This window comes from Maylandia zebra, linkage group LG22 (genome assembly GCF_041146795.1).
Source record: "Maylandia zebra isolate NMK-2024a linkage group LG22, Mzebra_GT3a, whole genome shotgun sequence".
NCBI lineage: Eukaryota > Metazoa > Chordata > Actinopteri > Cichliformes > Cichlidae > Maylandia > Maylandia zebra.
The window spans coordinates 22,148,571-22,161,665 of record NC_135187.1 but is presented as its reverse complement, the minus strand read 5'-3'; the positions used below and the strand labels follow the sequence as shown (position 1 = coordinate 22,161,665).

The window sequence follows — 13,095 nt, the reverse complement described above, 5'->3', positions numbered from 1 at the left end:
TTAGCCTCTGTCCTCACTGTCACCAGCACAGTCTGGCTTTTGGAAAACACACACAAGTGTGCAGGGACACACACTGTTATGGATGGACAGATGCTGGAAAGTGCTTATTAGGAACCACATTCGCCCATATTAACAGAGAGTTTAACACATCTTTCCCCCCGACACAGACACACACACACACACACACACATCAAAAGGTTTGACAGACAATGCTATCACATCGCCTGTTTGGGCGTACGGTATTAGCAGCAATCGCTAACACAGAGCTGCTTCTCTTATTACCAAACACAATGGAAAGAAAACCCGTTTACTTCAGTGGAAATGGTTAGCAGAGCTTATCGTATGGAGGCAAATCCACCAGGGAGAGCGCAATGTTTGTGAGAGCGACCCTCTTGAGGTCGGTGCATTGTAGTAAGGCTCTCTGCCTGTTTACAGGCTTTTAAGGAAGCATGCACATGGCTGGGTGTTTGAGCGAAGCCAGGTGTGTGAGAGGGAGGAGGGCGGCAGGGAGGGGAATAAAAAAAAGAGAGAAGACAAGTAAAGAAAACAGCAGACAGAAAGAACGAGTCGGTTAGCAGAGCTGGGTTGGAGAAGGAGGAGAGCAGAGAAAGAGAGCGAGAGATGAGGCTGTCTGTTTGTGCCTGAATGCTTGTCATCCTTCCCCATTCAATCTCATTTGCATGGGTCTGGAGAAGAGAAAATAACCTGAATAAATTAACTAGACACACACACAAAACACACAGACATCCACACATGGAGAGAGAGAGGGAAAGAAAATGTGCAAACCATCTCATTTTCAATTTGTTCCTCATCATCTGGCATGTTCACACATACACACACATACAGACACCCAAGAAGCTGGCAAGTATGTTAGGGATACAAGCACATGAGGACACATTCTCCTGACTCCCATCTCAGTGAAACAATAGGAGAAAGAAAGGGGAAAAAAACTCCCAGAGAAAATCCAACCATCACATCATTTTGGCATAAATGCTTGGAACCACAAGAGCCTTTCATCAGGCAAACACTTAAAAGGGTGTCTGTGGGGACTTATCAAAAGCAGTACAGTGATAATAATAATAACAGCTGGAGACTGGGGTAGGGTGGTGGTGGTGTGGGGGGGGATAACAACGATCCTGTCACCGTAAACAGTCATTAGCCGTCATTAGCCCTGCACGGCTGGCACTCACCCACCAACGAGATGCAGGCGAGGCATCGCAGCTAATGCCGACAGGAATACAGAAAGTTATTAGGGTGTTCTGCAAGTGCTTTAGGCTGGGAAGCGACTTCATTTATACCGTCTGCCACTGTGGGATTTAAAAGGGAGGATGCGATTCTGCTCCAGAATGGGAACGGCTCAGGGCCGAAAAGCCGGCTGGAGTTTTGTGGTGCCAGGGAGGTTAGTGTCAGAAGGGTGAAAGAGTCTGATGGGTGCATCAGTATCAAACTGTCTTTTTTTCTGTGACTTTTGGGGTTTGAAACTAAGAGGGCAAAGTGCACATTTAAGTAAGTATGAGTGTTTTTATCAAAATGTCCATCCACACACTACAACTGCTTAAAAGAGAGACTAATCCAAGGATACATTGTTTCACGGGCACAAGAAGCAACTGTGGGACAGTTCTGTGGATCTTCTATTTTTATCTCAGCTTTGACCACATCATTGCCACACTGGGCTAAAGGCAATGTCTCACTTTTTGACCCATGATTTCACAAGCTACATGTAGAGCGTGAGAGTCATCCCCTTCCTGTAGTTGCCTGAAAGGGCTTATTAATTCCTTGTACAAATCCCAGAATTTCAATGTGTGACTGTAAAGCATATTTTGCAGTGTATGTGTGCCACAGCATCACTGTGCGAGCGAATGCGCGTGTGCGTGCGGGCCATCTTTTTGCCTCTGTTGTCTGAGTGTGTGCGTGCGTTAGGAAGAAAGCGCTTGCGCTAAGCCTGCTAGGTGATGCATGCGGATTACTACTTACAGCCACCCTCAAGGCTTATCCCCCTGCTTGCTGGAGGTTCACGTTTATTTAAATAGCCTTCTAATGACTTGCAGAGGTTTTAGGCGAGAATATGTGCCAAAACAGTGACTATAAAATAATCAACTTCCAGGAGCCTGGAGCTCCCCCGCCGTTTGAGGAATGTAGCTCCAAGTTATGAGAGTTGCCGGTCAGTATCTGAGTTTTGACAATGGAGGAACGATGTCCTCAGTACACACACTTTATGAGAAATGTCTCAGAGAAAGCGTCGGGTTCACAAAAAATGGCTGACAAGTACAAACCAGAGAGAAAAGGTTTTGCTGTGGTGAGAACACAGTGTGGCGCTTAAGGCACATACAGTGCCCATGTACTTGTGATGCTGTGAATTCCAGTCTGGCTCACTTTTGACACATAGCATCTCTCTGCCATCTTTGCTGGCATTCTCTCAAGGCCTTTTGCCAATAAGACTGAAACTGCAAAAAAAAAAAATGGGATGATTTGAACTACGTCAGGCTGACAAGCTCTCCGTTTTGAAAAATGTTGATATGCTTACCTTGAAAAAAAATGCGTCAGGCAATGTGCAGATGCCACAAGTGATGGATCTGTGGCATGCCAAATGCATCACATGAGATATTCTAATAGCAAGGCCATGTAAGGAAAAATCCGCCATAACGTTGTGGTGTGAGTGAAGTACACAAAAAATACTTCAATTATACACGCAAAACCATTGCAAAAACTGTGCGCATAACTCTGCTCGAAAATAAACTTGCCCACAGGTATGCAAAAGCACCGCAAACAGCTCCAGCTACACACACACACACACACACACAGGGACACACACAGAGCTGAGCATTAGACACATGTTGTAAGTTTTAATGAGCCGAGTGGGTCTCCATCTCTGCAGGGCAGCAGAAAGTCATCAGCAGAGTTCAGCTCCTCGCTGTCTGCTCCAGAGACCAGCGTTAGTCACACAGCATCACACCTAACTTCCTTCCTCACACGTCGGCAGAGTCCTGGCTCCCGCTCACTCGTTCTCACACCTCTAGCTCTCTCTCTCTCGACTTCTCCTCTCTCCTCACTCACAAGCTGCTCGTTCCCCTCCCCGCACCAGACCCAGCGAGCATTCACCACAACTCTTCTTTTTTTTTGTCCTCTGTTCTCTAATAAACCACCATGACTGCACTCTCCACTCTTTTCTACCTGGTTTTCCATTCTTTTCCATTTCTTCTGTTCATTACTGAGCAGATCTTCCACACCAAAGCCGGCCGGGTTTAAATGCCACACCTGGCTGTTAGATTTCATACATTCACGCTGACAATGTCGAGGTAACCGATCAGTGTTACAGCATCGATAATGAAGATCATCGTACCTTTCGCCAAGCCAAGACGATCTGTCAAGCTACAGCAGACCGGTGATTAGAGAGTAATAAGACCGCTGAATAGAAGGAGACATTAGAATGGAGTCACGTGACGAGACGCGCCTTGACAAACCAAATAAATGGCCATGTGTGAACCGCAGGGCAAATGCCCGAAATGTTGAACATATTTCTCCTCATCCTCCTTGGATTAATCACAGGGTTGCCGTGACCCGGAGCTGGGCTTAGTCACATGGAAAACAAATAATATTTTTCTTTTTTAGCTCAACCACTGCGAGAGCTCAGAAAACAAAGGCTGACACTGTATCATCAGCAACATTGTTTCTGGTGAGTTTCATCACTCAGCGGTCAAAGGTCAAGTTAGAAATCACACTGTGTTCCTCCTCACTCTGAACATTAAGTTCCTCTTCCCGAGAACACAACTTAGTTTAATAAACAGCCATCCAGTCTTCCATATTTCACAGCGGCACCGGGGAAAATATTTGTTTTTCGTTACTGTGGAGGAGTCATCAAGTCACGCTGGCAGGGAAATAATACTATTAATGGAAGCCAAATTGAATTAAAGCACGCATTTGACCGTGGGTTTCCTCAATGACACAGGCTGACATACAGATTCCTCTATCTGCCTCCTACATACACACAAACACATACACGCGCACACACACAAATACAAATAAATCCCTTTGCTGGGAATGAGGTCTCTCAATCTCCACAAACAATCAGATAATCCTCCAGGAATCCTTCAATTCTCTTGGTCTCTCTATCACAAATGGAGAGAGAGGGGCCGGCATATACACTCTCACAGACACACACACACACACACACACAATCAATTCATAGTAGCTGTGTTTATCCTAAAATAGTCTACCAATCTTAAGCAGCTCAGGTGGCGTCAGTGAGTTTACCATATAAATGACCTGCCTGTCTGTTGAACGATAACACTAACTCTGTTGACTAAGTGCTATGAAGTGTTTTTTTGTGTGTGAATGTAGCACCGTGGATGCTTATATGATCACCGTGTAAGAGTGTGTGTGGTCCTCCTGTATCTATATGTGTGTATGCTGCGGCACATGTGATTAGACAATTTATCTGCTACCGCCTTCAGCAACAAGGAAGACAAGCAATCCTCATGTCTATTGTCTGTTTTGGTCACCACCATTTGGGGTTGCCATATTTCTCTCTGCCAACACTAGAGCCTAACCCACTTGCCAAACATAACAGGGCTGGCTGAAAACGAAGCCGACTGGCAACCGGACCAGTGCCACTTGGCTGTGGCTTTGTGCCTGCTGTCTGTTACACTGTTGCATTTGAAACTCGAACAGAAAAAGGATTTCGGTGAGCTGCTCGCACCTGCTTCTCCTTGTCAGGTGATGAAGTGCACAGCAGAGGGTCTTAGAAACATTAAGCCATAAGGCAAAGAGGCTTCGACGCAACGGTTTCTCCTTCACACCCCTATTTTTCCCCTCACGCCTTCTCTCCACAGACCACACCGGCATAATGGCAGAATTAGTATTTTTAGAAACCAAATGCCTCTTGAGGATTCTCATCAAATGTTCTAAAGACGCAGTCAGCATACACGCCCACGCATTATCATACACACAATTGTTCATATTTGCAAAACGGTGCAAACAAAAACGCGCATTTCCAAAGGCGGCATGTCGCGCACACTCGTCAGCTTTACTACACTGTCACTGTGAGAGGGAGCAGCAAAGGGATGTTAGAGGGCACTGCTGCAGCACAATAACAGCTGAATCTCAGAATTAGAGGCTTTGAACTCACTGCAACAGGAGCTGCACACAGAAACAACTTCAACTTATAAGCCACTTTCTTCCCTCAAGATACTTAATGTAGGAAAAAAAAGACAAGAGCTGCTGACCTAAACATTTCACTTGACTGTTTAAAGTTAGAATAGCTACTGTGGCTATTTTACGAGTAGTACACACACACATGCGTGCGCACAAATCTGTAACCAGAGTTCAGGATGACAAAGCAAAGGAGAGTTCGACATAAAACAGCAAACTACAGCAAACAACCAGGCTCAGTTTAAAGAATTCCTCCGAATCACTTTGGAATGGCCAAATGTGAAGGCACATTCCTCGGAGCCTCCTCCAGACTGGAACTGGGACAAACAGGAATCAGATCTAAATGAAGCTTGCCTGCTGCATATCAGGGCCAAGATTTATTCTTCTTATTTGAGCTGCGTCTGAAATCTCTATCAGTCATTCATTTAGTCAGTCACTCATTCATTGCTGTCATAACGATTGTTAGCAAGCAGAAGGATTCGGGAACTAAAATTTGTAAAGGCATCTTTAGATTCGCTCTGCCAAGAATCAATTATAAAACCGATCTATCGGTTACAAAGGAAACAAATACTGAGAGAGCTCTTGTTAAAGCCAATAGCTATTAGACTAAGCTGAAACAATATGGAACAGACAGATGATACTGCTAATGGGTGATGACTTAGTTTCTTATTTATGGTTCTGGCACTTAAGAAGGAATAACTCTCATCATCTGTTTTAACTTTTGTTACTGGTTAGCTGGAAAACTGAGTCAAGTATCCTGCAGCTCTTCCTTCCTTCAGTTTTGGCCTCTAGTAACCATGGACTGTATTTGGCTATTTTAGCTGCTAATTACACACCTATGTTTGCCAGCTACTCACTCACTCGCTTTAACGTCAGTTTGGCACTTGGCAGGAGCTCATAGTCAGGTTGTCAGAGCTTTTTTTTCACCGTAGAAAACAGGATGGCATCAAAACCGTAAAGGCATAGGTCGTATAACTAATATAATGAGCTGAAGGATGCTGATAAAAAGCTCCACACAGCTGATGTGACCAGCGATCTTGCCGTATGTGTTTCAGCGAGATTACGCAGGGCCAGCTTGCGCTCTCAAGAAGAACAAAGAAAACACCTGTACACATAAATGGGGATATGTTTCTGTCTGTTAAACAGAGATGACTGACAGGACGTGGAGCTGCACTTCATACCTTCTTTTCCCAACAGGAAATCCAGGAAGTGGTAGGTGTAGGCCACTCCTACTTTGGTCTCCACCTGAGGACGTCGGAGGGTGGAGTAAATGTTTCCTGGGCTGTGCCTCTCTTCGGTCTTGCGCAACTTTGGGAGCCTACACCCCATATCTCTGTGTGAGGAGAGGAGATGGGTGAGATTAGAAAGCTTGTTCAAAAGATCTGCGATGATAAGAAAAAAAAAAAAACAGAGAAGCATGGAACAAAGACTTGAGTGGGAGACATGGAATCGATTGAGTTTCTAAATATACAAAATGCATTAGCACTTCCAATAAAGTGTGTGATAGTCACACACAAACCTAAATCCATTTTTTGGGGGGGAGGTAATGTGTGTATCTAAGGTTTGCACGTTCATACCTCACACAGACACGTGTGCTGCTGTAGCGCACTGAAATATGAGAGCGTCAGCCATTACCTGTTTGGTGGGGTGTGATACGGGCATCTCCTAATCAAATAGGGCTGATTGAGAGCGACATGTTTGATCAGAACGAATTAAAGGAGAAATGAGACTGATTTCCTGCCCTGTCAAGCAGAGCGACACGAGACTAGATAGAAAGAGGAGAGGAGAGGGCAACCAAGGTATTAGGCATGTTGTACAGCTAACCAATTTATATGTTGATCCAAAGCTTGCCTTGAAGCACAAAGAAATCAGTGTTCTTTTAATAAATGTAAAAAAAAAAATGATGTAAGGACACCAGATTGCCTTGAGAACAGGTGATTGGAAAAACAGCTCGGTGTATGGCTTGAAATTTCTCTGGAAAATGCTATAAATAATTGGGAACAGAAAGTAGAATTACAAAAAGAGGGGGGCAGAGAAAGGGGCTAAATGACAAGAGACTGGGGGGTGTGGCCAAAATCAAGCTAATCAGATGTGACAGGGTTGGCACTCTCCAAACATCTCCACAGATAAGCTTAATATTCCCGTCTACCACGGCCCGTAAGAGTCACAAGATGAGGCATCTGCATATCTATGGGTGCGAGTGTGTTCTTGTGAGCGTGTATATGTGTTCCCCAGGGCCAGGTCTATATCTGTATCGCCATATCTGTTCAGGGAGCATGGAGAATGACACAGACGCTCCCATTGGGCCAAGTGCATGGACATTAACTCGGCTAACGATCCCAACAGACTACATTAAGCCTGGTTTGCGCATGCATGCATGTGCGTGTCTATGTGTGTGTGCGTTATGTGGGTTTGGGTGACTTACAGTTTTTATCGTATTGTACATGCATTTTTGAAAGGTTAAAAAGTTGCAAAAAATAAAAAGGGAAGCAGCTTTGTTATATTTTTGTAGGTCATCTGTCTTAAAAGAGTACACTCCGTTATAATAAATTTTGCAAAGAGAACATAATTAAAACTCATCATTCTTTCAATAGAACATGCTGCTTCATAATGAGGACAAATGAGGAGAGATGGAGGGATGATGCTTTGGGGGAAGGACAAGGAGAGAGTCAACAGCATATCTTATCAGATTGTCTCCCTTTTCCTCTTGACCCTTCTTAAACTCCCATAAACCATTAGATCTTCGCTGTCTCCTGTTCTTAATTTGCAGAACGCTCGCTCTTACGTCTTCTGTCCACCACCTTTGATTAGGGCCACTCCGTGCACACTGCTGGCACAATGGCCTTGATTATCCTTACAGTAAACTCTTCATTTTTCTCATTCTTGCTTTTTGTGTCCGTCTGATTGCCAGTCTTGCAACATCCTCTTTCTTGTCACCAGTTCTGACCTCTACATTTGCTTCATCCAACCACATTTCTTTTCTTAACATCTCTCCAGTCATGCCATTTCAGTCCTCACCTTGCCCGACCTCGCTTCTCACTGTGTCCCTCATATCACCATGTGGACCCCAGGAAGAATAGATACTGCTGTGCTTTAGCTGATGGGAATTCCAATAAACTAAACCTTTGCCGCATCTATTGCCATGTGCCACTTCTAATCCTTTCTGTCTTTACAATATAACATTACAGTGTGCCCTTCCACACCCCCTGTCCTCTAGCCATCCATTCCCTTTGTCTGTTGTCTCACGAGTCTTCTCCCCTGCAGAGCCTACTAAGTCCCGTAAAAGTATTACAGTGTCTCCAGACAGGCAAACAGACAGTCGAGTAGGCCCCGAGTTATGACTGAGTTACAGCATGTACATCCACTCCTAAATATTTTCCCTCCTGGGCTCTACTTTAATACACTCTGTCTGCTGACGGGGGTAAAGGTAGGGTAATGTGGGGATGTTTAGCAGACTTCATCCTGGCTGGTTAGGGAATAGGGATTTAGGTTTGGGAGTAGATGGTAGGATCAAATTTAGGAGGGAGGAGGAAAGATGGGGAGTACAATCATATAGAAAGACAACAGTCTTCCATCACTTCCCTTGGATCTGCTCATCATCCGATTCCAAGTTTTGCCCCACTCCATGCAAAATCTTCAGACACATCACATCCATTCAAAGTCTCACTCCATTCACAAGGCACTATGCAACAGTGGGAAACCATCACCACTTGGGATAACACACTTACCGTTTTGATAGTAACAGCTGATTTAGTTGTTCTTAAATAAATTGTGATTGGTCTTGGTCCTGACTGGCCAACTGCTCTATTCTATTTATTCGACACCTCATTATCCCTTTCGTTGTATTCTGTATCTGTAATTGGACGCAACACTGAAATGAAAAACCTAGGTTGTAGTGCAACAGAAACTCGTCTGAGTTGAAGACTTGAGGCCTTTTTCGCTACACGCGAGGCCTTTTTCTCTACATGTCGACTTCAAACAGAATCTCTCGCTTGCTGTCGCGCAAACACACAGGCAAGAAAAGGCCTTGACAGCAAAAAAACATCCATTAAACGGGTAGAGACAGGAGAGGGAGACAGATAAAAGGAGAGAAGAAGAGAGAGAGGAGAGTGAAGAGGGAGACAGACAGGGAGTAGCAGAGGGCTTCTCATTAGAGAATCTCTTGTAACAGAGAGTTTTGAAATGACAGCAGATTTACGCGAGAGCATAATCCGTCTGCACTATGCCACCGCTCTGCTAACTCCTGTGCCACACGGGAAGGGGTGGGAGGGTGGGGGTGTGGGATGCCCGATTTCCAAGTAGCAATATTCATCGGCAGCAGAGTGAGAGCTAAATGATGGACGCAGGCTGTGGGAATTTCACAGTAAATGCAGATAGAACCACTTGGGAGTCACCACAATGGTGAAAAGCTGAAACTGGCATTTTCTGTCTGATACTGAACACTGTTATTGTTTTAGGTCTAACTCAATAGCATACCTGCATTAGGCCCCTCATAATCTATTGTATTAGTCGCTTTAGCTGAAAACAGTGGCATCTGGTGCGGTCTTCTGCAGCTGTTGCACATCTGCTTCAAGGTTTAATATGTTGTGTGTTCAGAGATGCTCTTCTGCATAACCTGCTTGTAAATAGGGGGGAATATCTGAGTTACTGTTGCCTTCCTGTCAGCTTAAAGTAGTCTGGCCATTGTCCTCTGAAATCTCCCATCAACGAGGCATTTTTCCCCAAGGAACTGCTGCTCACTGGATATTTTCTCTTTCTGGACCATTCTCTGTAAACTCTAGAGACGGTCGTGTGTAACAATCTCATCAGATCAAGACCAGCCCATCTGGCACCAACAACCATGCCAGATACAAAGTCACTTAAATTGCCTTTCTTCCCCATTTTGATGAACCTCCCATACTGAAGTTCATTTTGAACATCTTGACATATCTACATGACTAAATGAACTCTTGTTTTAGCGTTTTATTGTTTAATAAACTAAATAAAAATAAATAAACTAAAAAACAAAACAGATGCATATAAATGTGACACTTCTTGAATGTGTAGGAGTTTTTTTTAAACAACCTTATACACAAATACACCCTAAAATCATTTACTGACATTTGACATCTTCCCAAAAATACAATAGAACAAAAGAGGAAATCCTACCTGTGTGCGTGTGTGTGTGTCTATGTGTGTGTGTGTCTGTGTGTGTGTGTTGACTGATCAGGGCAAGTTGCCAATTATTTAAAAGCAATGGAGAATGTCAGAGCTTGGCTGCAATATATTCCAGTATGTGCTGCTACAAAAATAGAGATGTTTCCATCATACACAGAAACATGGATCAGCATATTTACAAGTAAATCATCTGAACTAAAAGGTCAGTCCTCTGACTGCTGGTAAGGCTCAGATTCAGACAGGTTTCTCTCTCTTAGCTCTTTATGCTGTCAGACAGAGCAGACACACCTTATATGGTCATCTCAGGTGCACAGCTCTGGATGTGATCCCCAACCACCAGCCATTCAAATCTTCTGCTTATGAGGGGCAGCCAATCACAAGAAAACTGACTTAAAAGAAGAGGGAGGGATGCACTCTGGGCCAGCGTAAAATAAGCAAGGATTACTCTAAACTGTGACTTTAAGTATATTATTATCAGAGTAATAACATTAATATCTCTTCGCTATTTGCTAGCATAATGAAATACTAACCAAATTCTAATGAAAACCACATGCTTATTTAAACCAAATGATTACAGTAGTCTAATTTACAGTTTCTGGGATAGTAAAAATATAACAGGGGCTTGAAATTGTACCATGCTTGTTACCAGAAGTTAAAGAAGAGTGTTTGCTTATGCTTGCTGCAAAAGGCAGCTTATAGTGCTTGTTATCTTGTGTATCTGTTGCACTAAAGTGATTTATAGCTACAAAGAGGCAAATAAAACAGTCACTGCTAGCTTCTATTTTACTTTATGGGCCAACTTTAAAAGCCACAATTTGCACTATTTGTGAGTGGATGGCATTATAAATAGGTTAGTGTACATGCAGAGTTTTGTTATTAGTTTATCTTATTCCCCTTTAAAATCTATGTATTTGTTGAATTTATATATATTTTATATAAAATATGTTTCAAATATTATTTTTCTATTTTATATGACATATTTTAAGTCCATTGTTCAGTACTTTGGTCAGTGGTTACTGTTTTTAAAACGCTTTATAAATAAAGTTGGCTTGGCTCCCAAAATAGTTTGGAACTCTGATTTAAGTCACGCAGTTTACGCAGTTGTTTAACAGTAAATCAAGGCACTATAATGAAAACTGCATGCTTATTTTAGCTATCTTACATACATGCGTTTGCACAGTATTTCACTGAATTTCAAAATTAGAGGTGACAGACTAAGCCCTGGGGCGACAGCTCACCTCCCACTGGGTGGGGAGCTCCACTCAGATCCTATTCAAGCATGATGGACGCTGATCATCAGGAAAGAGAAGGGGAAAAAATACAATGAGGCAAAAGGAGACAGAGAGAGTGATAAAAGACAGGCAGGGAGCAGAGAGGGAGCATGTCAAGTTGCTAGGAGCGAAGTGTGACTCCCCCTAAGCAACAAAGTAGTCACCTCAAACGGTGTTTTAATGAGGATGCACTGGGAGGATAAAAACAAATTATGACATTGATGTATTGGTCTGTCTCACAGCTTCTCGCACAGCCTATTTTTCTTTTCTTTTCTTTTTTTAAAGCACAGTTTATGAACAAAGGAAGATGGCTTAGACTGGAGCATCAATTTACTAAGCCCCGAGGTTCCTGAATCCATCATACACGGGCCTATTAGACTGGATATCAGAGGAGCGAGAATAACTGGTGACACAGAGAACATCAGGCAGCTCTTAGCACGGCCAGTATGATAAACTGGGTGTCAGTCACCGCTGTTGCTGTACAGTGAGCAGTCATACATACCCGTGTAACTAATCGCTGTCCCGTGCATTTTGTGAGCGCAGCCTAGCTTGAAATTACATGTTTCTGGTTTTCCTTTCCCTCCCCCCCTCTCTGGTGTGTTCAACCCCAACCACACACACACAACACGTGGCTGGCTGGTGGAGCCCGTTAACGGCGGTAGTTTAGTGAACGGGAAATGATACATGACAGGGCGCTTACGCACCAAATCCTTCACGATGTGACGCGCGCGCACACACGCACACACACGTGCGCTTTTCCATCTCCGCTCGGCACATTTAGCTTACTCCGTCACGCTATATCTTGAGTTCACTTCAACCTGTGACAGTGAGCAGAAGGCTTATTCATTTCGTTCCGCCATGAATATAAATGGCACACAACATCACACAAATCAAATGACTGTCTGAACGTCTAAACCAAAATCATTTCTCTAGCTGTCACCGGTGTTTTATAGTGCAAGGCTCCCAAATCTAAAGTAAAAAAGAACTAAAGAAAGAAGGATTTCTTACTCTTGGAAACGCAACCCCGCCTTTTAAGTTGTTTTGAAAGCTGTACGCTCTAGAAGATAAGTTACTCAACAGTGAGAAAAGTTATATAAACATTATGTGCACTTTAAAAAAAAATGCGCAAACTCCAAACGCCAAGAATCATATATACATTGCTCCCATTACTTTACAGAAATTAAAGAAAACCCTATAGTTGTTTTTACTCACGATCACGCAAGTCCCGGTCTTACGGTGTACTGGAAACCTCCTCACGCTTGAGTCAGTCTACGCGCTTCCCTCTCCTCTCTCTTATTTCTTTGCCGTGTGCGCTCCAGTCACTGCTGCTGGAATGAGACGCACTCACTCTCCTCTCTGACAGCTCCAATAGGTAGAAAACACGAATCCTTCATTTAGAAACAACTGACTTCACTGCAGGCTAGCGATAAAGTCCCTCTTCCTCCCTGCAGCAGCAGCGTGTGGTGGAGACGAGTGAAGGAGAGGGCGGTTTATCTCATCCTCTCTCCTCCTTCCTGTT

General features: G+C 43.7%; 1 protein-coding gene across 1 annotated transcript in view; it reads right to left on the bottom strand.

Moving 5' to 3' along the window:
• The window catches only part of rftn1a (raftlin, lipid raft linker 1a), a 25,539-nt gene extending 12,444 nt beyond the window's left edge, over positions 1-13,095 (bottom strand). The window contains exons 1-2 of the mRNA XM_004548148.5: positions 12,789-13,095; positions 6,330-6,481 (exon numbers count right to left, since the gene is read on the bottom strand). Of these exons, the coding sequence (XP_004548205.1) occupies positions 6,330-6,477 (148 nt within the window). The 5' untranslated portion in view covers positions 6,478-6,481; positions 12,789-13,095. The remainder of the gene's footprint in view (positions 1-6,329; positions 6,482-12,788) is intronic.